We start from the raw sequence: 26762 nt of genomic DNA on the forward strand, positions 1-26762 counted from the left end.
TGTAGGCTTCTTCCAGGTAAGAGTTAGGTCTCTTTCTAGGCTAATTTGTCCATTTTCCAATGACCTTTGTACATTTTTTTTACCTTTCTTTGAAATATCAACATCTTATTGTTTATACTAGGATCAGGAACAAGTTGTGGGTTAGCATTGCTATGAATTGCTTTAGAGTCCCTAGAAGAAGATTAGAAGCGCCAGACAAAGGCTGAAGTGCTGAACTAGTATAAGTTCCCCTCACCCATTCCATTCAAACTTCTCCAAAATGTTGAAATGTGGTTAACCCTGGGAAGGCAGGTTTCACATCAGATCATATATCATCTCTCTTCCTTGCCAGGACTTAATGCCCTCTCAGGAATCATCTGTTCTCCCACAGGTGGCATAATGCCAAATGAAAGCATAAAGACTGCATACATTCCCTTGTGTACTCTGGCTAAGTCAACAGAAAAGTGACTGTGTACCACTGACTGATATGGATTTATTCTGTAAGATGATTTAATAGCATAATCTATACTATTAATGAGCATGAAACTACAGCCACACTGTTCCAGGATTGGCTGTACTGGCTCCAAATAACAGAAATGATAAAACTTCCTCCTTACACATCCCAAGGTCACACTAGCCCTTTTGATAAAATGGAAAGCTGGCAGTTTATGTTCTCTTAACTATCCAACATGAACCCCAGTTTTTTGGTTTTTTAAACCAATGTTTTGTACAGAAGAATCTGCTTTTCTGTAACTTTTTCCCAGCTACAAAGCTTCACAGCTGGACTTTGTGAAAGGTATGCTGTTTGCCTGTTACCATATGTTTCCATATGATCCATATTGCTACAGCTCAGATTTGTTTTGGTCACTTTTGTGAGTTTTAATGCTAAGCAGTGTTGCCTATCTACACTTCCGTCTACAGTCAGTGAGAGAAGTTCTACCTTAGGACTGAATGACTCTTCCTCTGGAGGTTCCACTTTTAATACCTAAGACCTAACTCTGATTTTGTGTCAGATGAAAACCTTCTGATAATAGTTCTATATTTTCCTAATTACCTGATAAAACTATTTACTACCAAAGTTAACAAGCTAAAAAAGAATTCCTAAATGTTACTATTGCATCACAGTAACTTCCCCTAAACCAATGGTTATTTAGCAGGAGAGGAATATGGTACTCTCCCACCAATTTAGGAATGCTTTCTTTATTAGCAAGAAATTCAGTTTCTAGCACTCTTACTACAAGACCAACAAATGGGAATCAAATTAGAAGGGAAACATGATGAAGGCGTCATTGGAACGGTACCTGCTGGAATCGGATGTCCAGGTCAAAAGTGATGGGCTCCCTAGGATTGCAGATCACGGGCAGGCTGTACTCCTGATGGGGGGCAGTGGTGCAGGCTATCAGCTTCACTGTGTATGTTCCAGAATAGTCTCGAACCTGGGCACAGAGAGAGAGGGACCTGTGCCACCAGCATCCCAGCTAACAGGCTGGGGCAGTGGAGGACAAGGTGAGGGCCGAGGTTTTACCGCGAAGTCAGAAAGGAAGCTCCACTGCTGCACTGGCAGGTTGTAGGTTGGCTCACTTCGGACGAGGCTGAGGCTAAAAGTGAGGCCTGGGTGGTCAGCTGACATAACCATGGAAGTCAGAGATGAAGCTAGAAACATGCCAAAGAGACAGATTTGTCACCTTTAGTGCTTCATTGCAAACTCTCAGAGCCTGAAAAACATTCTCAATGATTCATAAACCATAATGCCACAGCTGATGTTAATACCTTCACAGGGCACTGAGTTTTATTAACTGAAACTAAAATAAATTACAGTCAGCTCAGCTGGGCCTCCTTGATTCTTGTTCAAGTGCCTATTCAGCCACTGCTTTTGTACACTATGAGAGAACTTCATGAAGAATAAATTTAAGAGACCATCAAAACAGTGAGAGTGGAACGGCAGAGATCCATAATCCCTTCTATTTTAAACTTGTCTCTGCCTATAGGCAAAACCAAACACACTAGAGGACAGGTGAGAAAAAGTAGAAGCTTCATGAAGGAGTTATATGAGTTAAAAACACCTGAATTAAACTAGAAGAGATTTCCTATTTTTTCTCTTCTCACTGTTGTTCAGCAGATTTAATTTAGTTAGATATTCTTTTCCATGGCTGGCATTCATGCTCAGATTTATGTCTGTAGACCGAGTCATACACCTGTATTTATTCTGATAAAGGCAGTGGGGTTTAAACAGATTAAATTGCAGGAACAGGTCCTCAGCAATGACTAATTGAATATTAGTAAGAGTGTTATATTAACAGAATCATACAAAGCCCACACAAAACTTTTTCTTGCTCTCTGAAAAAGGTTTAAATATCCTAGAAAAGCTTCAAGTTAGAAAAGAAATTTTAATGCTAAGTTCTTAGGATAATGTAAGTAATTATAACTACAGGGTTAAAAATATATATCTAGAGGTCCCTAATGGACACAATGGCCTGGATCTTCATAAATCAGGCTCTTGATCAAGGGGAACTATTTGCCTTCCATCAGATTAATGTATATTTCAACAAGTTTGACAACCTGAATACAGTCATCAATGAAAAGTAAGAAATCTCAAGCAGAGGAAACATCTGTATCTGAAGAGCATAGCTTCAAAAAAAAAAACAACCTACAACACAATCAGCTATCAGAAGCAGAAATAGAAAAAAAAAAAGAATAGTATAAAATTTGGGGAGGATGTCTTTATTTCTGTAGTGCTGCTAAAGGGTAGGTTACACTTACCAGGATGGGACATGACAAACAGACCATGAAACCGGGCTTCAGTCTTGAAGTTGACAACCAAGCGTCCCTCTTCACTGATGCGCATGCTGGTCGGGAACAGAGAACCTGCCAGCCAAAAGCAGTTAACAAGTGTGCTCTACTTGCAGGTGTCAATAAAATCACACTCCTGTGAAACACCAGACCCACTCTTTCATCTACCCTTGCCATGTCACGTGTTTGGGAGGGGGCTGCTGGTATTTTTTGAGTTGATTCTAGATTCTTCTCAAACAAGAACTTACGCAGTGAGGCCCTGAGATTTTGGGATGTGATACAGCTTCCAAAGCATATAGGGAACTTTCCTGCAAAGCCATGCTTTACCATGGACCCACATAGCTGCTCTAGTATGCTCAGGAAAATCCACACAGCAGTTTGTGCTTGGGCTCAGGCAGCATGGTCAGCTGCCAGTGGGATCTGCAGAATGAAGACTTTTATTTTCACCAAGTATTCAAGCTGACTCCCACCAATGAAAGCTGCTTCAGAGACGCCTTTTATCAGTGTCTCCGTGCCCACTGTGCCAAGGCAGCAACCATCAGCATTAGCTGGAGCAGCTGGTTGTGACTTTCACAGCAACCTGCTCTAGGGTGCTGCAATCTGTGAAACTCCTTCTGACAGGCTTTGCATTGCTGGCTATTTTTGGCAAGAATTTAGCATAAAATACAGGCTTTACATATTCTAATTTCAGATTACAAGATCTTGTACCCAGAAGTGGTTTACTTCTATAGCTTGTAGCCAAGACCCTTTTCTTCTGGAGTTCTGCAAAGCTTTAGAGTTTAGGCATGTCCTCCAATGCTCCCTTACAAACTGCCAGTGATGTATCACCATTCTGTTTGCCAGGAAAAAGAAGGAAACAGGAATGTTCCCCCATGAATGTGCTGGAAATTGAACACACCAATGTGAATGTATACCACCTGTACAAAATCATCTGTACCGACCATATTTCTTGGTACAATAGAAATAACTATATATTCATGTTTTAATTTGAGTTTTAGAAGACCTTGATTGCATTACAGTGTTACTTAGAATTTATGTAGCACAATTATATGAATTGAGAGGTATGGAAAGAAACTGGAAACCAGTTAACCCCTCCTTGCCCAGAAAAACAACTACTGAAAAAGTACTACCCAAGTAACACTGGGATGTATTGAGGATTGTTTTGTACTGGTTGTTTTCAAAGGGAAGTGAAAATGTTTGGCACCTCCAAAGATGCGGCCCTCAGCTTCTTAAACAGAGAAATAAAAAAATTGAAGATGAGGAATAGTGGCATAGATGCACCAGGTAACTGCTGAGACATAGGATTAGATCTGGTCATTATTTGGTGACTAGCACATCACATGATCTGTGGCATGTGGCTTATTCTTTAGGCATGGCATGACATGTGTTTCATTCTTCATGCACTGCAGATTCCCCTTGCTGCTCCTCATTTCCTGCTCTTAACATAAGGACAGAAATGGCATAGCAATGATTTCTGTAGTTCATATACAGAGTTAGCAGGAGCAAAAAGTGACTTTAGGTTCCCAGGAGTTATAGTTGGTACCTGTATTCTACCTTAGGCTGAGAAAGATGGGAAATACCTGAAGCATAATGCTGGGAAATTTTAAGTAAATTTGCATAAAAAGAATAATGCAGCACACAGGTGCAACTATGCATTTTAATCTTGCACATACATCTGTATCATTTTAATCTTGCACATACATCTGTATGTCACTATTTGTAAAAAGTAATTTAACTTTTTAAAAGATAAATTCCACAATGATAGATTTTTACTTGTTGACTAGTTATACTCACAAACATTTACTGACAGTGTCTAACATACTGTAGAATGTCTCAGAGTTTATCACTCTCACACAGAGGACAGGCCCCCATTTTATAGTTCTGTTTCTTTTGAATGTTTCATAACATTTTCAAAATATCATAAGTTTTTGAAACTGGCCATTCATAGTGAGAAAAAAATGGTATCAGAGAAAGGCTTCAATTATTTTCATTAAAGCACGAACATCTTGTGTGCTAACAGAATTTGGTTACATAATGTACTCTGAAGTTCTGAGTAGATATAAATGTTTTAAATTTTGCACAAGTACTTCAAATATAACAATACAATTGTCTTTTGTTGCAGTAAAAGAGCTGATGTCAACTTTACATGATTTTCATAAAAACTCCAGCAGACACCTGTGAGTGCTAGGAAATGACAGACTGCAATTGATAATAATGAAATTATTAAATTTGTTTTTAGTATTGGAATGATTGAAAAACCATCCTACTGTGTGCAAACTACACTCCTAGTAACAGAGCATGAGTTCTATGGCAAGAAATGCAACACCCACCTTGGAGCTCTGCTTCAGGCGGGCTACCGATCCCATCCTTCCACAGGATGGCAGTGTCATACACGAAAGTCAGCCGGAGCTCTGACTGCAGATCGAAATGCTGCCAGCCCCCGACACCCACTGGAGAGTGGAAAACATAAGAGACGTACAAAGGGACTCTCAGCGTGACATAGGACTGCACTAGGTTGAGAACCTATAAAAACCAGAATTGTGTATCAGCGTTAGTGATCATGAACGGCAGCATCACACAGGCAAGCTAAATGCTGGAGAAAGAAAAGACAGAACTTGAAATAAATACTGTGACTCAATCAAATTCTCTCTTTTTGTAAACCACAGATGAAGTGCAAAACCATGTTTCAGTGGTTTTCAGCTAAGCTTACATCCCTTCAAGTTTCATCTTTTTACGTCAAAGTGGTAAAACATAGCCCACTCAATTTTGACTCATAATTTTTGTTCAGGTTTTTTTTAGTACATAAACAACACGACTACAAATGAAGGCTTTAGGAATTTTTCAAATATGCTTTTTCATTTGCACTATGGTTATGCTTTAACCAACTCTTTTGCTTACATTCTTGTTACTGTCAACTAAGAAACTCTTCTGGAAGATGCTGAAATTGCTCGACTATCATTGCAAGACTGAGTCCTTGGACTCTACTTAGCCACTTCTGGAACTCTTTCTTCCTCTGTGCATGGATAATAGCTAACATGCAGCATGCAAACACAGAAATCATACTGTTCTTCCCTGTCTGGAAGAGCTAAAAATAACAAGCAAGCTGATATGGATTTAAAAATAGAGCCTTTCTTTATACATTGGACCAAACAATTGTGCTGTAATTATGAAAGAATTACATATTCTTTACATATATATATATCTCTAATGAAAAAAAGACAAGAAGAATAGTGTCATTAAACTGTCACATCTTAATATAGCTCTTACATGATACACAGACCTAAGCCTGTCTGAAGAGACTTCCTGTTTATGTTTGGTTACCAATACTTTGTCACTCACATATCTCTGGATGAAATGTCCAATCCAGATCCTTTTAGACATTCTGGATTTTCTTAGAAATATACGAGAGGAAAGACATCGAGATCATCTCCCAGCGGGAAACTTTTCAAAGTCATAAAAGCTGTTGAATTCTGATTTTGTTCCAACAGAAATTTCATATATAAATTTGCACATCTGAACATTTCCCTCATTACCTTACATCCTTCTAAAGAGTCTTTTCAAATCAAAATTCCCCAGCATTCAAGAAATTTTACAAGGAAGCTGGGTTCAACCAGCAGCAAGTCAAGGGGCTGACTGACCATCAGTTTACAGCTGCTTTACACTTTGAGATGCCTGATAGAACCTTTACTAATATAATATGACCACAAATTAACTGCTTGCACTCACTAAATACTTTGACCTAATTAAGGACTTAATTAAGGCAAATGTTCATAGTTACCATAACTCACTTTTACATGTGACTCTCCTTGATCTGCACTCTGTGCTAACAAAATGTTTTTGACTTTCATAGTTTGACTCATTCCATAATACGTGGTAGCATTTAGATAGTAGTCATTTGGAAACACACAGTATCACAGAATCAAAGAATTTTAGGGGTGGAAGGAACTTCAGGAGATCACCCAGTCCAGCCCACCTGCCACTCAGGGTCACCTAGAGCAGGTTACACAGGAACATGTCCAGGTGGGTTTTGAATGTCTCCAGAAAGGGAGACTCCATGACCTCACTGGGCAGCCTGTTCCAGTGCCCTGCCACCCTCTGTGTTCTTTCCCATGTTGTGGTGGAATGTTTTTTATTTTAGTTTATGGCCATTGCTCCTTGTCCTGTCACTGGGCACCACTGAAAAGAGTCTGGCATCACTGAAAAATAAAACACTAACACAGACTGGTAGATGAGAAACTGGAATTGTAGATTATATTAATGCTTTGTTGGTTTTACATTAAAAAATCAAGAACTTCTGTTTGGAACAGAAGAAAAAAGTTCTCTCTATATATTAGATGACCAATTAAAGTTAGACAAAAATATTATTATTCAGTACAATTTAAGTTGCAGACTTATCTTTGGGATACCTGCATGAGTATCTGAGCAACTATTTTGGACACAGATTCACTAAATTGTTCCAAATAACATGATATTCTCACTTTTATTAAAAAAAAACAGCAATGATTCAGCTCTCAAGTATCTTATGGTTTGCCTTTGATTCAGGGGTAGCCTCAAAAATTTGTAATTTCCTGGACCAGTATCAAGAACTGAATGAATATATTTGATTGTATAAAAAATGTATTACTATTGTAAGGTCATCCCAGACAAACTGTGTTGGCTTTTCTCTCTGCCTTTTTGTTCTATATCTGGATATAGTACAGTAAGAATTAGACACTGAAGTCAGAGATCTGAAATTTAGTTTGCTTATAAGGAAGAGACAAAAGTATGTGGAACAGGATTTAATATATGCCCATTATTTTCTTAAATAGAAGCATACATAATGCTTAATGATAAAGTAGAGGACTGGAATATCAAAGTGAGAATTTAATGACCTTGAGGATTAGAATAATAGCAGTGAGATGAAATCTTATAGCTTAAAGTATAAGGTAATAGAAACCAGTCACAGGGATTTCTGTAGAAATGAAAGACATTCATTAGACACAATAGAGAGGAAAGAAATTTTGTTATGCGAGTTGATTACGTCATAACTATGACCTTTCTACCCTCTCCATGTGCTATGATCCTAAGATAAACTGAGGAATGGGGTGGAAATTAGAAGCATGCATGCCATTATACAGAGCACTACTGAGAGCTTATCTGGAACAGCTTTGATCATCCATGCTTGAAAAAGTCTAATTTGCATTGTAGACTACAGAAAAAGAAATCAACATAATCAGAGGAATGGCAAAACTATCTGATGAGAAAGGTCTAAAATAGCAGTGTTGTTGAGCCCAGTACAACAAAGGCTGAGAGGGAGCAAGAATGCTGTCTATGTACATCAGGACACTAAGTGCAGAGAAGGGCCACTGATGATGAAAGATAGTGCTGACACGGGAGCAAATGGCTGTAAGATGGCCATGACAAACACAGCCTAGAAACCAGAAGAGTTTCCAGCCCTCAGTGTGGTGGCACTCTGCAAGAATAGTGAGCCCATGAAATCCTGTTAGGTTTTAGATTAAGTTTACTAGTGTTGGAATGACATTATATAGACTTAAGGCAGAGGCCTGGACAGGGTGATCCACAAAACTCCTTCTAGCTCAGTACCTTATGACACACCAAACTAAAAAAAAAACCACCCCTCATAACAAAGCTTTTCTTGGCTTTCAATGTATCATTGGCTCTTCATATGTACTTTACATAAAGCAATCCACTAATGAGGTTTGTAAGTCACATTTTGGGGTTTTCTTTCCTCCATTTGATGGGACCATAGTGTTGGAGACGTCAGCTTAATTGCACTGGTCAAAATGTAGTAGCAGGATCCCTTCTGGGGCAAGTCTCCCAGGAACACTGCTCCTTGGACATATTACCCCTGCTCTGGGGAGAAATCTGAAATCTCTCAATTTCTAGGGCTGTAGAATTTATAAGGTTCTTCCCTTTTAGCAAAACCTGCAAGAGGTGTCTGGGCAGCAGAGCTGCTTACCTCAGCCTAAGAATTTATTTGTGTACTCATGTGCTTCTATCAGTACTGCCGCGCTTATATGTGATTCACGGCATGGATGGGGGAGGAAGAAATTGTTGCTAAAAGCTCCTTGAGTTTTTATGCCCACAAACTCTTTTATAGGCACTCATGGATTTGTAGGTCTGGAGGCAAACCTACACCACTGATAGTCAGAGAATTACTGATTCTCTCTAACAATAAATGAGAACTTTTGAGAGCCTCTCATTCCTACAAGGGGGAATCTACCCTTCTGTAGGCAGAACAGAAAAATCTCGAGACACAGTATATGAAAGGATCTTTTTGATATAGTGAAAATAAAATAAAGAGGAAGTTAACTACAGAGGAAAGCTGTGTCAAAGTGAGCAGACACTGCCCCACCCCCCAAATGAATCGATGGAATGTGTTACACAGATGGAGGAGTTTGACTTCTCCAGCCCTCCTAATAATGCTGTTTAGACCAACATGAGAAAACATTCTTTCCATTGAGTTATCTTCCTTTTCCAGCACTTCATGCAAAGCCTACTGGGAGTAGCCATCTGTTCATTTTATATCTCAGTGCGACACTGATGAAACCAAAAGGGTGACTTAGAGCTGTGTAAGTGCGGGATCAGCTTAACTGCTGTGGAGAGACAGGACAGGTGCACTATGTATCCATGCATCCTATGCACAGGAGATTTTACCAGTTACACTGAAAACATTACATTCAGTAACATTGATTTTAAGCAGCAATAAGTGGGTGCGAATTTTAGTCTTCTGATACCAGGAGAGAAATACAGATTACAGCTACATAACAGATGAACTGGGGAAATTGTGTCGCATACTCCATGACAATGCCAGGTCTGGAGAGTGTGAGAAGACAGAAGACAAAAATTGTTCCAAGGAGGGAACAGACTCTTACAGACAATATCTGGAAAAATTTAGATTAAAAATCATCAAACCTCAAAATTCATGTGTGTGAGAGAAGAACATGATTTATACATTGATCTAAGAAATAGAGCTTCATACTTTTTTTTTTTTTGTGAGATAAATTATCACAAATCGTAAGGTCTGGTTTAGAAACTGACAATTCCTATTTAAGACTTAGAAAGTATTAATGGGAGTTTCTATACGTGTTTTTCTTTTCTTCCTCTTTCAGATGCAATCTGTCAAACTTCATTAAGTAAAATAGACAATTATTTTGAGAATCTGTCACATAACAATTTAGAATATTTACAATAAAAAATATTTTTAATAAAGGGTTTGTGGCATGGACTCTGTTTTACATTTATAGCATGCTTTATTTAGCTGGCTTACATTTCCAGAGGGCAGAGATTGTCAGTGTATGTGTGTGTGTGTACACTGATAGTACTGATTAAATTAGACATTAGAAATAGCACAAGTTTGTGTTTTATTTTGTGTATCTCAATGAAACAGGCTTTACAAGAAAACTGTATTTTTATTCTCCAAATTACTCTAGGTCTCATTTTCTATTGCATTTACTTGTGATGTCTGTGAATTTGAGTCACGCAAGTTTAACAATGTTATCAATTAACTGTTTACACAATGTCAGTATCACAAAACTAAGATTTGGCCCTAAGAAGACACTCAGACAGGTAGGTCACAGGTGAAATGCAAAGCAGGTTTGTTTAAAGAAGTCTGAATGGAGAAGAGAATGCAATACAGCCTTGAAATGCCAGTCCCTTGAAAAAAATGTAACCTCTGACTTTGTTACACAGCTGGTGCATTCACTTTATAGTTTTTTATTCTTTACAGCTTACTAAATGCACGTTTGCAGCTAGAGAAAAAAATGTTTGTCTTTTAGAGAGGTTCCATGTCAAGGGGACATGAGTTGCAGAGTTTTCTTAAACTTGACTGGAGTCACTAAAGTGAATATAAAAATCTGAAAACAGACATTTCTGTCTCTGAATTTTACAACATCTAGTGAGATTTTCAGAATAGGTGAGTTTTCACCTTAAAGCACGATTTTGGTAAAACTAGTTCCAATAAAGCTGGAAATATATTGTTTCTGTGCAATAAAAACCCTCTGCAGGCTGCCTTGTAAAAGGTGCAGCAGTACATTAGTGATTTAAAAACCTGTTTGCAGATGGGATTTTCAAATGCTCAGTGCCATAACATGCATTGCATAAACGTGAACTGAACATATTGGAAAAGAGACATTTTCAGTTTGGGCCAAAAATAACTGGTTTTTGAAGAGAAAAAAGTGAACTGTTCAGACATATTCAATTACCATAGTTTCAAGGTATAAAGCTATACATTCAAGTATTTTACTACATGTTCTTCACCTTCTTGCTTCTATAAAAGACCTGATTAACAAGCTGTCATTAATAAAATTAGTTCGAATGGTAATTTCCTTGCTTCCCTATTCCAAGTCTGGCAATGGACTGAAACTAAGGAAAGCAACATCCATATATAAATACTTGGCCAGAACCACACAGAAGCCTTCAGATGCCAAACTGCCTGGCTATAGCAAACAGGTAGAACAGCAGGAAATGGGATCAAATGATACTTCACACTCCATGAAATAAGTGTAGGCCCGTACTTCAGTACATACTTCATTAAAGTACGGTCACTTGCTTGGTTTTCACTGTCTCATTTTTTCACTTCCTTTCATGAATATCTGTCATTGTTTTAGAACCTGTGGAGGGAGAATGTGAGATGTCTGCAGTACTTGACTCTGACAATGTCCCCACGAAGTAAAACCCAACCTTTGTTAGATACTTGAAGATACTGGAACACTGCCTCAAATAGAGTTCCCCTGTTTTAAGGCCTATACATATCCAAATGTAGACACTGAATTTTGGGCTGTGACTGCAGGTTGTCCTAAAGAAAACTGTTAATCATCAAAGCTGACCTTAACAAGTACAGAACTCTAATCCAAATTGATTAGCTCAATTTAAAGAGGAACAGGCCTTTAATTTTAGGTAGAAGTTCTTTAAACTGCACATCTAAGTCCATGTTTAGATACATAAGTGCCTGGTTTTTCAGTTTTGGGCAGACCCCAGGAACAAACCGTCACGCTGCGCACTGAAAGGAGTGCTGCATCTAGCTCACACAGGGTTTGCTCATGCACAGAATAATTGAGAAAGAGAGTGGGTCACAATCAAAAGGCCACAAAGGAAAAAAAAAAAAAGAAAGAGAAAACTAAGACCTTCTCTGTATGTATTATGACAGTTCATGAGTTCATGGGAACTGGCCAAGACAGCTGCAGCCTTCAGCAAACACTAGGAGCTGTGCCAGAAGAACTGCACCAGCTGCAGGTCTCCTACCTCACTTCTTGCTTACTAAAGTTCATCTTCTTCCCCTACCATACCAGGAGCTCCCATGAAGTGAAGGTCCACATCATTTAAGATATTGCCAGTTCTTTCTGTGAAATCTCTCTGTCTGAATCAACATGGCTGTCTTTGTTTGACCACACAGGTACTGGAGAACCAGAATCAAGAAACAAAATTTTGAGCCTAAAGTTCTAGCCAAAGTACCTAGTAAATTCAAGATATTAAACTTGCAGTGGTCACAGGATATGGTAAGCGTGTTTTTGTTATTTATCTGTTCTGTCTGCATAATAGAATTTAGGCTTCCTTTGTCTGCTAAAAAAAATGGTGAAAACCATAGCTGCTAGCTTTCCTCTCACAGAAGAGGATTATTAATTGTTCACTGAAGGAGAAAAAGACAACAATGGTGACAACCACAGAGATAGGGCACTGACTGCCTCCCCTCTCAGCTGGAGGGGTCATGTGAAGATAAAGACCAAACCTGAAGAAGAATTAAATGGAGGTGGGGAAAACAGGGAGGGCAGTGAAGCGCGCACTGGCTGCAGGGAAATGCTTTACTGCTAGAAGTAATTCAGCTTGATATTTCACTTATACTGTAAACCTTTTTTCCATAACCTAGAAAACACTAAAGGATAACTTTAGCTGCAGTTTCATGGCTCTCACAGCTCATGTTGATCCCTCTCTGCTGGTAAACAAGAGATTTTAAAGTACGTAATATTTCTCAAGCCTCAGGAAAGTACAGCTCACTTCTCTGGCCACATTGCCACTTATGCATGTCCTCCAAAACTGAATACACAGGTTCTTCCAGTCTACTAAAATATTGGAATGGTACTTATTTCCTCCTCTGTATATATGAACATAAATAGGTTTTATTTAGACACATAGCTAAAGCAGCTATTCAGCCTTTTGTCTAAAGGACACAGAAGTATTTAAAATGGATTCATACCAGGTCTTCCTTCCTTTTCACTGAGGGGAGAAGTGGCTTGCATAGCTTCATATGCAAGCTTCATACAGATGCTTCAAGTTGTGTGTGCTTATGGTTGCTTTGTACGGGAAATAAGAATTTGCAGTTGCATATTGCCTGGGCACAAGGAGATAGTCAAAGGAATGGTGCATCGGAGAAATGAAGAAATGGAATCATTCTAAGAGCAGTGAAGACTAGTATAATTTTTATCTTGTGGGAATGTGTAAGGTTTACATCCCACACTTGGATGCCTTCCCTTTCCCTCTGACAGCTCCACAGATCTCATGGAATGCACCTGTAGGAGGATCTGCTTTCAGCAGAGGCCAAAGCCCAAGCAGAGCATGGACAGTGAGCTTCCAACATGAAGGCAGAGACCTTGAACTGGTCTCTGCAACAGACAAGGAACCAGAACTGATGACAAAGCAGTGAGATGACATATCCATCAAGGCCTTTGTATCTGAGACAGGCAGAAGCTCCATTTTATTCTCGTCTTCTGGTTTAGAGTATATAATCTCTAGTTAAGAGGGGCAGAATGTTAGGAAGTTAACCAAGTGATAAAGAGATCCTGGTGCAATTTCCTGTCCATCAAACTGACTATGATTACTGTGAACACCCATGGAGTAAGGTGGACTTTAGGCATGCAATTATAACAAAATCAAAACAAAAAAAACCCAGTTTATTTGATTAGATACCTGTATGTCCATCAATGACTATGCTTTTAGTAATAAATTAGCTCTGTTGTTGCACATGTTTATATATTTCTGTGGGCAATGACACATTTTCCACATGTGCTTTATGCCATTTGGGAAAATGGCATAAAAAAATAAGAATTTGTGCAAATAAGTCTACTGAGGTCTCATAGCAGATGGATCCCTGCCAAAATGTCAAAAGAGCAGAGAAATTATGGCCATTTCACAAAGCAGGCTCATTCTTTTCATAGTGGTTCAACAATGGAATTCTAGTGTACCGGAACAGTGAGTTAGTTGTGGATAGACTCTGATATGAGTCCTTCTTCCAGCCTGTAGGATTATTTCCCAAATATATTTTTCCATACATAAATTTCATATTTACAGCCACTGTACTCCAGAGCCTGAATGGGATCAGACAGGCTTATATAGTAATGATACAGGGAAGACCCAGGGATTAATTTCACTGTCACTGCTCCAGAAGAATTCCTCACCCTTTTCTTTCCACATTACTATGGATTTCTAGAAATAATTTTCTAAAGTATACCTGAAGTTCTCTCCAATCTCTTGCTTTTAACTCCCCAACCAGTTTCACAGCTCTGTTCTTCAAACATTCCATATTGGCAGCTTTTTCACTTCCTGAACAAGTAATTTTCTGCTGGGTAAGGTGAGAGCACTGTGCTGTCTGCACTGATGGGTCATCTTACCCAGTGAATAAGAGATCAGCAAAGTCAAGCTGCTGGTAGGACACTGCAGTCCATTTTTATTAGCAAGAATTCTCTCCACAATGTTTTAAAACTGCTTTTTAAGATATACCACAACAAACATTAAATAGCTCAGTGCTATCTATGTGCTAAAAGTAATTCTTCAAAAGGCTTTCATTTTAAGAAAAGACTAAATTGGTTCACTATACAGTAAAAGAGGGATTGGTTTGCCCCACAATACCCCAGAACTGTATTGTGAGAAAATCATAACAAATTTCATTCAGAGCAAATGATTCTCTTATTTCTACTAGCACAGATGCATTACGAGGGATATATTTTATTACAAGAATACAGTACAAAATCAAGTTCCATACCTGCCCATCTGTGCCAATGGTGCCTCCACAGTCTGTGAGGAGCTCAGACATGTCATAGTAGCTACTGAACTCCCACAAGCAGGCTTCCAGGTTCAGGTTGCGGTAGAAGCGCAAGGTATTGGAGCCTCTGATTGTTGGGCTGTACTGATAGGGAATGGTCTCTCCAATCACATCTGGATTCTTGGTAGCGTCAGTTAAAAAGCCATGGTGGGTCTTTACTTCTGTGTAATCCAACAGGTTGGAGCACTTATGGTTTCCAACTCTAGTTCCATCAGGGCTAAGTGTCAGCTCAAAGTTGGAGAGCTCTCTTGTAGAAATAACAGGCAGCATGCCTAAAAACATTAATTTTTAGCACTATCACTACATGTCAGTTGTCAGACCTCCTTAATTTAGCCAGACTTTGTCAAACACTAAGCATATTATGCAGTGCTTTTGTATTTTGTACTTACACCAATGACTGTACTCCAGAATTCAAAGAAAGTTGATATGCTAAGTATGAATGAGAATTTTACCCACAATAACTGTCTATATACTATGAAAAGACAAATAAAATATTTCTAAACATATTAATATTTAGATATATTAATATACAACATATTATTAAATAAAAATATTGTGAATAATAATTAAACGGTATATTTCTATGCACTTCAAAGGAGCTTTACAAACCTTAGGTCTAACCCAATTTATGTAAATTATTCAGTTAATCTGAAAATGCTGCTCTTCACATCAGAGACTATGTACCAATACAGTATCTTATGCATCTTGTTGCAAACTGCACTTATTCATTCATAACATTTTCCTTTGGTCCTACTGTTAAAAGATTATGCTATTAACTTGTCTGTTTAAAATGATCTGACCAATAAAATAGTTCAAATAACAGCATATTGTATAAGTTGTCCTAACTCCACAGCTGATTTTCTCATACCATCAATATGTGGCATTGTGACTGTCAGTTTGATGAGGTTGGCATAGTCAGGATCTTCTGGGCCAGTGTAGCGCAGTTTGGCAGAGAATGGCTCTGCTCCAACTACTCCTGATATACGAGGCTGACAAAGACCTAGTGGGAAAAAGAGAAAGCAGCCTTACTTTATGTCCATAGGAAACAATCTATAGTTTTCTTTCCACTATTTAAGATGTACTTTTCTTCCATGGTATAGGTATTCAAAACAATGAGAATTTTCTTCAGTGACAGATAAATACTTTGAGAAGTATTTTCCAGAGGTTTCAACAGGAATTTATGCAAAAGAGGATTCAAACAGAAATGATCACTTGATCAACAGGATCACATTTTCAGAACAAGGTGATGATATTGCATTAGTGTCTTTGCAGTTGCATGTGTCAACCTCACTTGCAAAGCCAGTGCCAAGTGCCATACTTTCTTACAGAGGCATATGTTTTAATTCCTCCCACCATCCTAAGTTTTGGATGGAAGATACCTGACTGCTGTTCAGCTGGTTTTGGCATTGGATTGGAGTATGCAGTGATATGTCCTCACAGAAATTCATGAGTCTCCTGATCCACCAGTAACAAAAGTGTAGTTAGAAAGATTGTGTCACAGGATATGTAGAAATATTCTGCCCAGAATAGAGGCAGCTCCAAAGCTCGATCAAGTTGCTTAAGGCCTTGTTAATTTGAATTTTGAATTTCTCCAAGAAAGGGGGACGTGCAACTTATTTTGGAAATCCTTTCCAGTGTTAGTTCCATGTGCTCCAGTATTAGTCCTGGTTGCATAGTTCAATGCAGTAGTGTCTGCATTCTGGTCACTTTGTTATGTGATGGCCAAAGGATTACAAGGTACTCTAAGTAAGAAACAAGCAGATGTGGAAAATCGAAACAGTTCTCTTTGCCCATTTCTGAGGGATTTCAAGAAAAGAGGAGGCAGGGCCCTCCTCTTGGAGAGCTTATTGGCTCTGGAGGCCCCAATGTTGCTCAACATCTCCAAGTACAAAATTTCTGTCAGGATGAAACAAATTTCTTTTCTGCACATGACAGCTTTTTGGTTGGTTGGTTTGGTTGGTGGTGGTTTTAGTTTTGGGGTTTTTTTTCTCCTTAAATGTAAATATGTAAATTACATTGGTAAAGAGACTAAATACCTTTTTTTTTTTGCACAACCTGAATTCCTTTTGAGAGTTTGGTCTATGCACTAAAGGTCAGGCATCTTCAAAATCGAAAATATTCAGGATTTTTGTAGGTTGCTTTGATCATTGCACTTCTTTCCTTCCACGTCACAAGTTAGCTCAGGTACTGGAAGTAATTTATGCATGACAACTCAGTCCTGAGCCTGAGGTAATGAGCTCTGCTAATTTGTCAAGTGTAATCCAAATAATGCATTATTACAGTAACAAAGCCAGTCTGTTTCATGTAACAAGAAGGATGAATAATTACGAATGCTTTGACCAGGGAAAAATTTTGTCCATGCCCTGTTATTGGGCTCAGTTGCTTTAGTCTTTATTCAAGGAAGACATCAATTCTCAGGTATCCAGTGAGGCCTGAATGCTAAATGAGAGTTTGCTTCTGGCTAGGCTTTGATATGCCACTCCCATGTGGATTCTTCAATGCCTAACAGGAGCTGAGACTGTACTGCATCATTACTGCAGGTGAATTCAAAAGTCAACAGGAACCAGGTTTCATTAATTACATTTCCTGTTATGTATTGTTCTCATGAACATACAAATTTGCTATATGGATTATTATTTAAAGATGTGGAGAATTAGGAGAGAGGAAAAACTTTTTCTTTATACAATGCTTTGCTGTGTCAAGACAGTTTTTGCACCACCTCTATGAACAGCAGAAGAAAAGCTGACATGGTGATGTTAAAACACCTGATCATGTAACCAGCTTTTGTTAGGACTGAATTTGGGATCCAAAAGAGACATGTGAATCTTGCAGTAGGTGATGATGCCTTACCTTCTGATGTGCTTATTGTGACAATAGGGCTCATAAGCTCAAGACCCTCATTCCCATCTGAATTCACAGCCCGAGCTGCACACTGGACACGAGAACCGGCTTGGAAGTAAATGGAGTCAAGTGTAATCATCTTAGAGGAGGTAAAGAAGGTGTCAAAGTCAACCTCCTTCATGGGGCTGGTCACGCCGTCGGGGCCCGTGGGGGCACTCACAAGCCACCGGTACCGTGTCAGGGTATTGTTGATGCTCTCACTGGCACAAATAGAGCCAGTCTTGTCAAAGTCCTCGTACTTAGGATTACAGGCCTGCAGAACGAGGCAGATGTGCTAAGAATTTATTTCCTTCACAGCAAAGGAATTTCAAGTCATCAAGAGTCACAAAACTCAACAATATGGAACTGACAATCCCACTAAATCTCATAAGAAATCACCTTATTTTTACAGTGATGTATTTAGCACTGTTAGGATAGATTGAAAGGGGTATCTAATTATGCTAACTGAAATAAAAAATATTATGTTAGATTGATTTATAGGTGAAAACGTGGCATAGTTATGAAGGTACAAACTACACTCCCATGTATTACTTTAATTTAACTTGTCCCTTTGATCTAATTCTGAAAATACATTTTGCATTTAAAGACTTATTTTCTTTGATTGTTTTTTTAATTAGAAGAACCATTCAGCTTGTGACATTCCTGTGCAAAAGAAATGTGAGAAAAACCAATTGAAGATGGACAAAACATACTTTAAGGTATATGAATATTTATGTAAACTTTTCAGTTGCAAAACCACTAGTGAAAAAAATGAAAGAAGCCTGTATTGCCTTCAGCACTCATTTTACAGTCTGTGGCACTCATTGAAAACAATGGCTCATTTGTCATCTCCAGTGATATTAACTCTACAAATTAAGGCAGGATAATGCAGGAAATACTAAAGTCAATCACAGACACAGTGTGGGTATCAATATTGCACTATTCTTAGTGAGGAATAAGTGAAGCATCTTTCTATGCTTTTTTTCCTCCTGAAAAAGGATTCATTATCCAGACAAATTAGATTAGCTCTAAGGATAATTCTAGCTAGAACTAATATGTGTGACTAATATGTGTGACTCATCACCATATGGATTGATACTGGGTGTATAAAATCCACCGAGCAAAATCCATATACTGATTTTTTTCCACTTTTCCACAGAGATACTCACTGTGATACAGATGACAGGATAGCCAGCAATGGGACTGGTTCTGTCTTTGGCTTTAGAAGTATCATCATATATCAACAGAGATGCAACTTGAGGGACAGAGGGAAAGGTGACATCTGCCATGCTGTTCATTTCTTCAATGTAAACAATGGCCTTGGCTGTCTGACAATGAAAAATACAGAAACAGTTGTCTGTGAAACTTAAATAAACAAGCTGGACCTCGATCAGAGAATGTTTAGCCTTCAAAATATTTTTTCAAAAAGAAGTTCTAAAACCTCAACCGGATGAGCTATTGAGAAAGGGTTGAGGCACCAAACATATACTGCAGAGTACAAAAAGAAGAGCTAAAATGAAATTTTTCTCTTCAGAACAGTGAAGATCCCAGACCCTTAACCTTGTCTCCCTGCATTTTTGTTATCACTTCAGTATTCTGGTAGAAGCTCCTATGTGCAGTGTATGCTTTAATGCCTGGTGGAAATGGGGTGTTTCTCATCAGCAAAGGCTCTGTCTCTTCTGTCTGGCTGTCTGGAGTCAGACTATATGTAGTGCAACACTGCTGAAGCAGACAGGGACTTTCAAGCACATTTTATGCCAAATCAGAAGAGTATACTGTTTGAATTAAAAGTATGCAAGATACAATGTTAAATATAACAAGAATGCGTGGCTATTTTATCTTAGACAAGAAGAATAATATTAACATGATTTTGATAGGAGAAGTCATATTTCACCTGAAATTACTCTTTTCACAACACAGAGCTTGTATTCCCAGAGAGTGTTTCTGAGAGGACGTCAGTTTTGAAGACTGATTATATGAGCAGAATATGCCTGGAATGATACTCTGAAGACTTCAGTCTTTCATTGACTCTGTGACCCCATCGACATCATTGCCTTGATAACAAACTGTTTTGTTTAGGTGTTACTGTGACAGCTGCGATGTTTTTTTTTGTCTTTTAATATACAACTCAAGATGGTGTGAATAAAAGAAGAGTAAAATGATGAGCCAGAAAGTAAGTAAGAGGTCTGTTTACCAGATTTTGTTGTTCAGGACTTTGCATGAACTTATTACCTGTATTTCTGCAACCATGTTCTCATCAGGCTTCAGGTGGACAGTGAAGGCTTCTCTCATCTCCCTTACTCCATCAAAGAGAACTTCAATCTCCACAAAGTGCTGTGTTTCACCCTCCTTGAACTCAATTTCTGAAAACATGAGACACTTAAAAATAAATCTGTTGATCATAACAACCTGTGATTCTAGGCCCAGCCATGAGAGATGGCAGCTAATAATCACTTTTCAAATTACAGATGTTTGCAAATTTAGTTTAACCTATTTAATGCTACAAATAATAATAATGAATAGCAGTGGACACCTAGAAATCACTGAAAATAAGACATAAATCAAGAGATTTGCAAAGCTCAAGATTCACTCTAATGGATCTTAATGTTTTGAAAATTACCTGCGACTAATTACATAAATGTTGGTAACCTATGTGAATGACCAAAAGACTGAAGAATTCTAAATAAATGGTATCCAACAAAATATAATAAATACAATGGTAGATAACAAAAATAAGGAACAAAGCTGTAGCTCCACAAGAGTATTGTATTTTGAAAATCATTGTCTCTGAAAAAACTTCATAAGGCACGGTGATAAAAAGCTCAACCTTATCTAATTGTATTTGGTTTGTGTGGCAAGGCTTTGGTAGCGGGGAGCTATAGAGGTGGAATCTGCAAGCAGCTGCCAGAAGCATCCTCCATATCTGACAATGCCAGTTGGCTCCAGGATCGACCCATGGCTGGTCAAAGCTGAGCCAAGCAGTGTCAGTGGTAGTGTCTCCAGGATAAAAGATTAAAGAAGGGAAAACAACTTCTGAACCACAGCAGCTGGGAAAGAGGAGTGGGAATATGTGAGAAATGATTCTGCAGGCACCAAGCTCAGTGGAGAAGGAGGGGCAGGAGATGCTCCAGAAGGCAAAACAGAGATTCTCCTGCAGCCCCTGGTGCAGAGCCTGGTGATGCAGGATGTGCCCTGCAGCCCAGGGAGGTCCATGGTGGAGCAGAGATCCACCTGCAGCCCATGGAGGATCCATGATCAAGCAGATGAATGCCCAAAGGAGGCTGGGGCCCTGGGGGAAGCCTGCAGTGGAGCAGGCTCCTGGCAGGACCTGTGGCCCCAGGAAAGAAGAGCCCACAGTGGTGCAGGTCTGCTGGCAGCCCTTGTGATCTCATGAGGACCCACATTGGAGCAGGTCATGAAGAACTGCAGACCACAGGAAGGACCCATAGTGTAGATTTTGAAGAACTGTTTCCAGTGGGTGTGACCTCATGCTGGGTAGGGAAGAGTGTGAGGAGGAAGAAGCATGAGAAATAATGTGTGATAACCAGATTGCAACCCCCATTCCCTTGAGCCAGTCAGAGCTAAGGAATGTGGGAGTGAAGCTACCCCAAGAAGAAGGGAGGGGTGGGAGGAATGCCTTATTTCTCATCACTGTGCTCTGGTTTGATTAGTAAAAAATGAAACTCATTTTCCCAAGTTGAGTCTTTTTTGCCCATGCTGATAATTGGAGAGTGATGTCTCCCTCTTCTTATCTCAACCCATGAGCCTTCTGTCATATTTTCTCCTCTGTAGCTGAGGAGGGGGAGTCCTAGAACAGCTTTGGTGGGCACTTACTGTCCAGGCAAGATCAACCCACCACACTGAGGTAGGGAGTACTATGATCCTTGACTGTTTTAACTACTAAAGAAATAAAAAGTACAGAAACTATTTAACATTGTGCCTGGAAAGGGTGAGAGTGATAATAACCAAAATAATAAGTGCATTTCTAATATTTTTATTTTTAAAGGATGTCAAATTCATTTTGAAGATGTACAGAAATAACCAAGAGAAACTTAGGATCACAAGAACTTGCAGACAGTGATGTTCTCACAGGTATATAGAAACACCACCATAATCAAAATATACCAGGTGATAAAGACCTCTGCACTCTAAAGGGACAGGCACAAAAAGCAGTAGTGCATTAAAGCTGAAATCTATATGGGAAATAAGGCACAGTTAGGTGGTAGAGACTGATCAGTGAAGCAAAATGCTAAGAAACACTCTTCCTCTCCAAAGCCTTCAAACCAGGACCAGATGCCCTTTCTAACGGGTATATTTTCTCCAACCAAAGTTATTTGGATGAATACACAAATAATTTGGGAAAACTGGGAGAATTTTGCAATCCACAGTGAGTCTGATTAAGTGATCTAATGATCCTTCCAATCCCAAGTGTTATTAAGCCAGGGAAATACTCTTTGTGGTAATAAACATATGAACTGTCAGCTGTGTGACACCTAAGAATTTTACTGATTTTCAGTTTGGCACACTTCCTTCAGAAAACCCAATTAATGATGTGGGTTCTGTACCTATGGCTTAATATGCAGGTTCCCTAAATCCACAGGCATTCTGAAGCCTGTGGAGAAATTCTGCACATCACGGACCTTTCTCAAAGGCCTGGAGGCAGAGGCTGAGAGCCTCTTGTTCTGCAGTAGCACATTTCCCCTGAAAACTTTACTCCCACGTGCTGCTGGTGCACAGCAGGGAGAATGTAAGCAAGACAATGCCTACAGGCAATGTGCATATAGGATAAGTATCAGCTGACACTAAAAGTTCCTGTGTTTTTCAGGGGGAAAGAGCAAAATTCTAAAATGCAGGAGTGAAGTGACTGGAATTAGCAAGCTCTGGGTTGATGATTTTCTTGTGGCTAAAAAATTGCCTCTTCAGATCTCACTAGTGGGAAATGCCACTCCTGTGGAATTTGAAGATATAGTGCAATGTTGTTGCTGGATGTTCAAAGGTAAGTCATATATTCCAGCTGGACTGGATGCCAAAATAGTTTAACCAAAACTATGAAAACACTCCAGCAATGAATGATTAATCTTAAAACACACAGTACTATCAAGTATTATCATAAACTTTAAAAGAAAAAGAAAATCATAATGCTACAAATTCCATTAGTCTGCCTAAAGCAGGTAGGTGGGCTGGAAAGAAGTTTATCCACTAAGAGATTTCTCATTCTGTTGTATAACTTCTCTCCTCATTCATTAGTAGTGTGGAGCAGCATGCAGCGAATGCAGAAATACAGAAGGAAAGCTTTATTATTAAGAACATAGAAAAATAAAAATAAATATACGTTAATTCCTACATACAGCAAATCCCATTATCTTAATGAATTGCTCAAGAAACAACCACACAATCATATCCTATAAGTAGATGTTTCTTCAGACTAGTATTATTACACTCTGCAAATATAACTAAGGTTTAAGTCCCACATCTTCCACAATTTCTTGAGCTATAGATGTTTTCAAAGGAGTACAGATGTTTTCAAAGGAGTACAGAGGTTTTCAGTAAAGATATTTGTAAATACCTTCACTGATAATTAGTGTGCCAACAGCAATTGTATACCACAGGGGATGTGGTATTCCTGTTCAAATTTACTTTGTCCACACTGAATAGGAAAATGCATTTTGGGATGTGGTTGCAAAGTATTCTAATAACAAAGTTATTTCATTTTTCAAAAATTATGTTAGAGTCATGAATGAAAACAAATAGCTGGATCTGATAATTACGATCCTACCTTCTGATATAGGGTGATAGTCTTCTCCAGAAGTAGCAGATCCGTCCTTTGTATGAACTCTCACAACAGAAACTTTGGAAGTGTCTCCCAGACGAAGCACTGGGATTTTCACGATTGCTACTTGCCTTGTGTCCTTTGGTTCACTCACACTAAATTTGGTCTCACCAAACTTAATGATAGCCTCTGTCATTAGAAGAAGAAAAAAATTATTTTAGAGCATGCAAATGGGCTTCCAAAAGCCAGTAACAATAAGCTATTCTCTTACTGTCTGCGTCATCCCGAATCTTTATCAGCGTCTCGTTTTGCTCGCCAATAGAAGCGCCAAAGGAAGAGTCACTTCTTGGAGTGCCAAGAACCAGGCGTAGTTCTTCCTCCTCCTCATGGAAAGTATCATCCGTAAGCACCAGCGTGCAAGGCTTCTCAGTTTCACCTGCAATCATTCTGAAGCTAGTATCAGGCAGAACTTAGGTGTTCTTTGCTCCAATACAGCGCTTCTCTCCAAGCCCAAGGCACCTGAATCCTGCTGGCCAAGGCATCCACCTTGACACCATACAAGTTAACGAGCAATGACAGCAGTGAAAGCAGAATTAGCAATCATTACCTTTCTATGGAAACTCATTGAAGTGGAAACCCCCATTTTGGGACTTCTGTAAGACAAGTTTCTATTTGGTATGTCTATTTTACATGTATTAGTCCTTTTGTTTTACCTAAGAAGAAAATGGTCCTTCTCAGTGACTTCTTCTACAGAGTGCACTTTAAAAAGTAAATACTTGCACAAGGAAACAGAATAATAAAACCTTTCTAATGGTAATACTAATTACTAATTACCATTACTGATACTAATGGCACTTTTGTCCTGAAGTTTTATATTTCAAGTCTCTTTTGTTTGGACACCCTCCAGCTGTGTCCTGGAGGAAGACACCCTTCACTTTTATTATTCCGTTTGACTTTGAAGTCTTTTGAACTTCCACTGATTCCAAGTGACAATGAATATTGCCTTAAAAATGCTTTGGAGTATCAAACCTCTCAATTTCGCACTCACAAATTAATGTGCCCTGACTTACTAGATGTTCAGAAACTTGAACATCCTTTCTTATGTCTTTTACACAAGCAGCAAGACCTCTGAACGGTGTTCAGTGTCTGGCACCCAGCATGACTTGGTGGGCTCTTCCTCATGGGACTGACTCCTACATCCCAGACAAAAGGAACAGTACAGCAGGAGAGAGATGAGGTCAATTTACTGTATTTTTTCATCATTACACATGCAAATAATATCAAGGCTCTTCAAGATGAAGAACCAGACCAGGATGCTGACTGTGTTTGTTATTTGAGTTTGCCTTTTCCCCTCACTATAGAAAATCAATTATCCCTTAAGGAGAAAAAAAAAGCAAAATACTCATTCTGCTTATTGTTACATGGAAAATGTGAAAACTGAAATGAAACTGCTGCATATTAAACTTGCCTAAGAAGCTTATGAAGTCAAATTATACTTCTAGTAGACCTCTTTGTTACTTGTCTTTGCAGAGAAGTGGTAGGGCAACACTCAAGAAAAGAGAAAAGTCACTTCTAAGTGGCCCAGATCCATTAATTCTTACTAGCTGGACTCTTTCCTTGTTGCGCAGAAGCAATAGCAAAGGTCTAGAGTACAGGACAGCACTAAAAGTTGAGGCCAGCCCTAAATAAAGACAGAGTGAACAACTCACTTTTTCAAGTGATACATGTCTACAGAAATACAAAGGTTGTAATTTCTGTGATAAGGATATACCAAGGATTTCATGCTGAGGACAGAACTTGTTTAAGACTTGTAAAAAATATCACATGCATGTAAACTTCAAAGGCTAGAAGACCAAACTGCCTTCTGCACATGTAGAAAGAATTAGGCAATATTCTTTCAACATGGTAACATTTGATGTATTTGCATTTCATCTCTGATGAAATGTGGGATATTAAGTACCTGATGTTCGTGGGCGGTCTTAGGAAAGCCTTGGTGGGAGAAAAAAACTCAAACAGGAATTAGGAAGCTATATACCTGTTGAAAGATCTATTACTCATTTCAGTGCACGTCAAATGTATTTGCCAGAAATCTACTTAACAAAGAGCAGAACTTCTGAAGTTTCCTTTCTGACAGCAGATCTGTGCTTCTACTGTGCTATGCCAAACCTGCTTTTGCTATCAAAAAGATCCTGGCACTCAGGCTGAACTGAAGTGAAGATATATTCTTTTGGTTTTTAGTGATTATTGCTTTAAGTCAGAAGTGAAGAAAATAAAGACAACATCATCCCATTGTGCACAAAATAAACCCAAACCTTTGTTTTCCAGAGTGATGTTTTTGGCACTACTTTATCAGAAGACAGAATTAAAACACAACAAAACAAAACAAACAAAGCAAAGGAAAGCAAAGCAAAACCAAAGAAAACATGGTAGACCAAAGGCTTCTAAATACAATCAAGAACTTACCAGGAAGGAATGCGATGATGGAAGTGTCAGTATTAGGTCGTTCTTCGAAGTCCATCATAACCTGAGCTGAACCTTGCCTTGTATAGCATCTCACAGTGGATGTGTATCGGATATCCCCACTCCTATATATCATGGCAGAAACCTGCCCATCATTTTCATTGGCTACATACACAGATTCTTTAAACTGCATCTTTGGCACTGGGCAGAAAAACATAGAAAGCACATGTAAAGTATAACTGCAGAAGTTATCATATCTTCCCTTCATCATTGCACTTACACCACACTGCACCAGATATAGAACACAAGCGGCCAGACAGCAAATGACTTACCACATCATCTCCAAAATATGAAAAAGTAAAAAAAAATAAAAAAATTACTCACAATCAGACACTGAGTCATTAATGAAGATAGTGGTCTTGCTGGGTTCTCCAAGGGCAGCATTCATGGGCATCCTTAGCACAAGCTCAAACTTCTCTGTTCCTTCTAACACTGGCTGTCCAAGATCATCCAGAATTATCACACGAAATGTCTGCATATTGACTCCAGGGGAAAAATCCAAATTACGACTGATGCCTACATAGTCTACTCCAGCTACCAAAGGAAAAGAGAAAATAAAAATATCTATCATACGCAATTAATTGTAGGTAAATATTTTTCTTTTATAACTTTAGTATTTGCCGAATTCTGGCATTCACGTAAAGCAAAACTATCTTTTGGTCATTTAAGATGGACAACACAATAAGTCAATATGAATTAATTTTTTGTTTAATGATTATTTGAGTCACAAAATTAGGCTGATTCTGTTCTGTGGTAAACCAACATTTATTCCAGAAAAACTAATGAAAT

General features: G+C 38.7%; 1 protein-coding gene across 1 annotated transcript in view; it reads right to left on the reverse strand.

Moving 5' to 3' along the window:
* Nucleotides 1-26762, reverse strand: part of FREM2 (FRAS1 related extracellular matrix 2) — a 122712-nt gene that overhangs the window by 10923 nt on the left and 85027 nt on the right. Inside the window, exons 8-20 of the mRNA XM_030943348.1 lie at nt 26298-26507; nt 25917-26114; nt 23725-23889; nt 23460-23642; nt 19916-20046; nt 18853-19011; nt 17654-17957; nt 15672-15803; nt 14744-15075; nt 5100-5292; nt 2740-2844; nt 1505-1632; nt 1281-1415 (exon numbers count right to left, since the gene is read on the reverse strand). Of these exons, the coding sequence (XP_030799208.1) occupies nt 1281-1415; nt 1505-1632; nt 2740-2844; nt 5100-5292; nt 14744-15075; nt 15672-15803; nt 17654-17957; nt 18853-19011; nt 19916-20046; nt 23460-23642; nt 23725-23889; nt 25917-26114; nt 26298-26507 (2375 nt within the window). The remainder of the gene's footprint in view (nt 1-1280; nt 1416-1504; nt 1633-2739; nt 2845-5099; nt 5293-14743; nt 15076-15671; nt 15804-17653; nt 17958-18852; nt 19012-19915; nt 20047-23459; nt 23643-23724; nt 23890-25916; nt 26115-26297; nt 26508-26762) is intronic.

This window comes from Camarhynchus parvulus, chromosome 1 (assembly GCF_901933205.1).
Source record: "Camarhynchus parvulus chromosome 1, STF_HiC, whole genome shotgun sequence".
Lineage (NCBI taxonomy): Eukaryota > Metazoa > Chordata > Aves > Passeriformes > Thraupidae > Camarhynchus > Camarhynchus parvulus.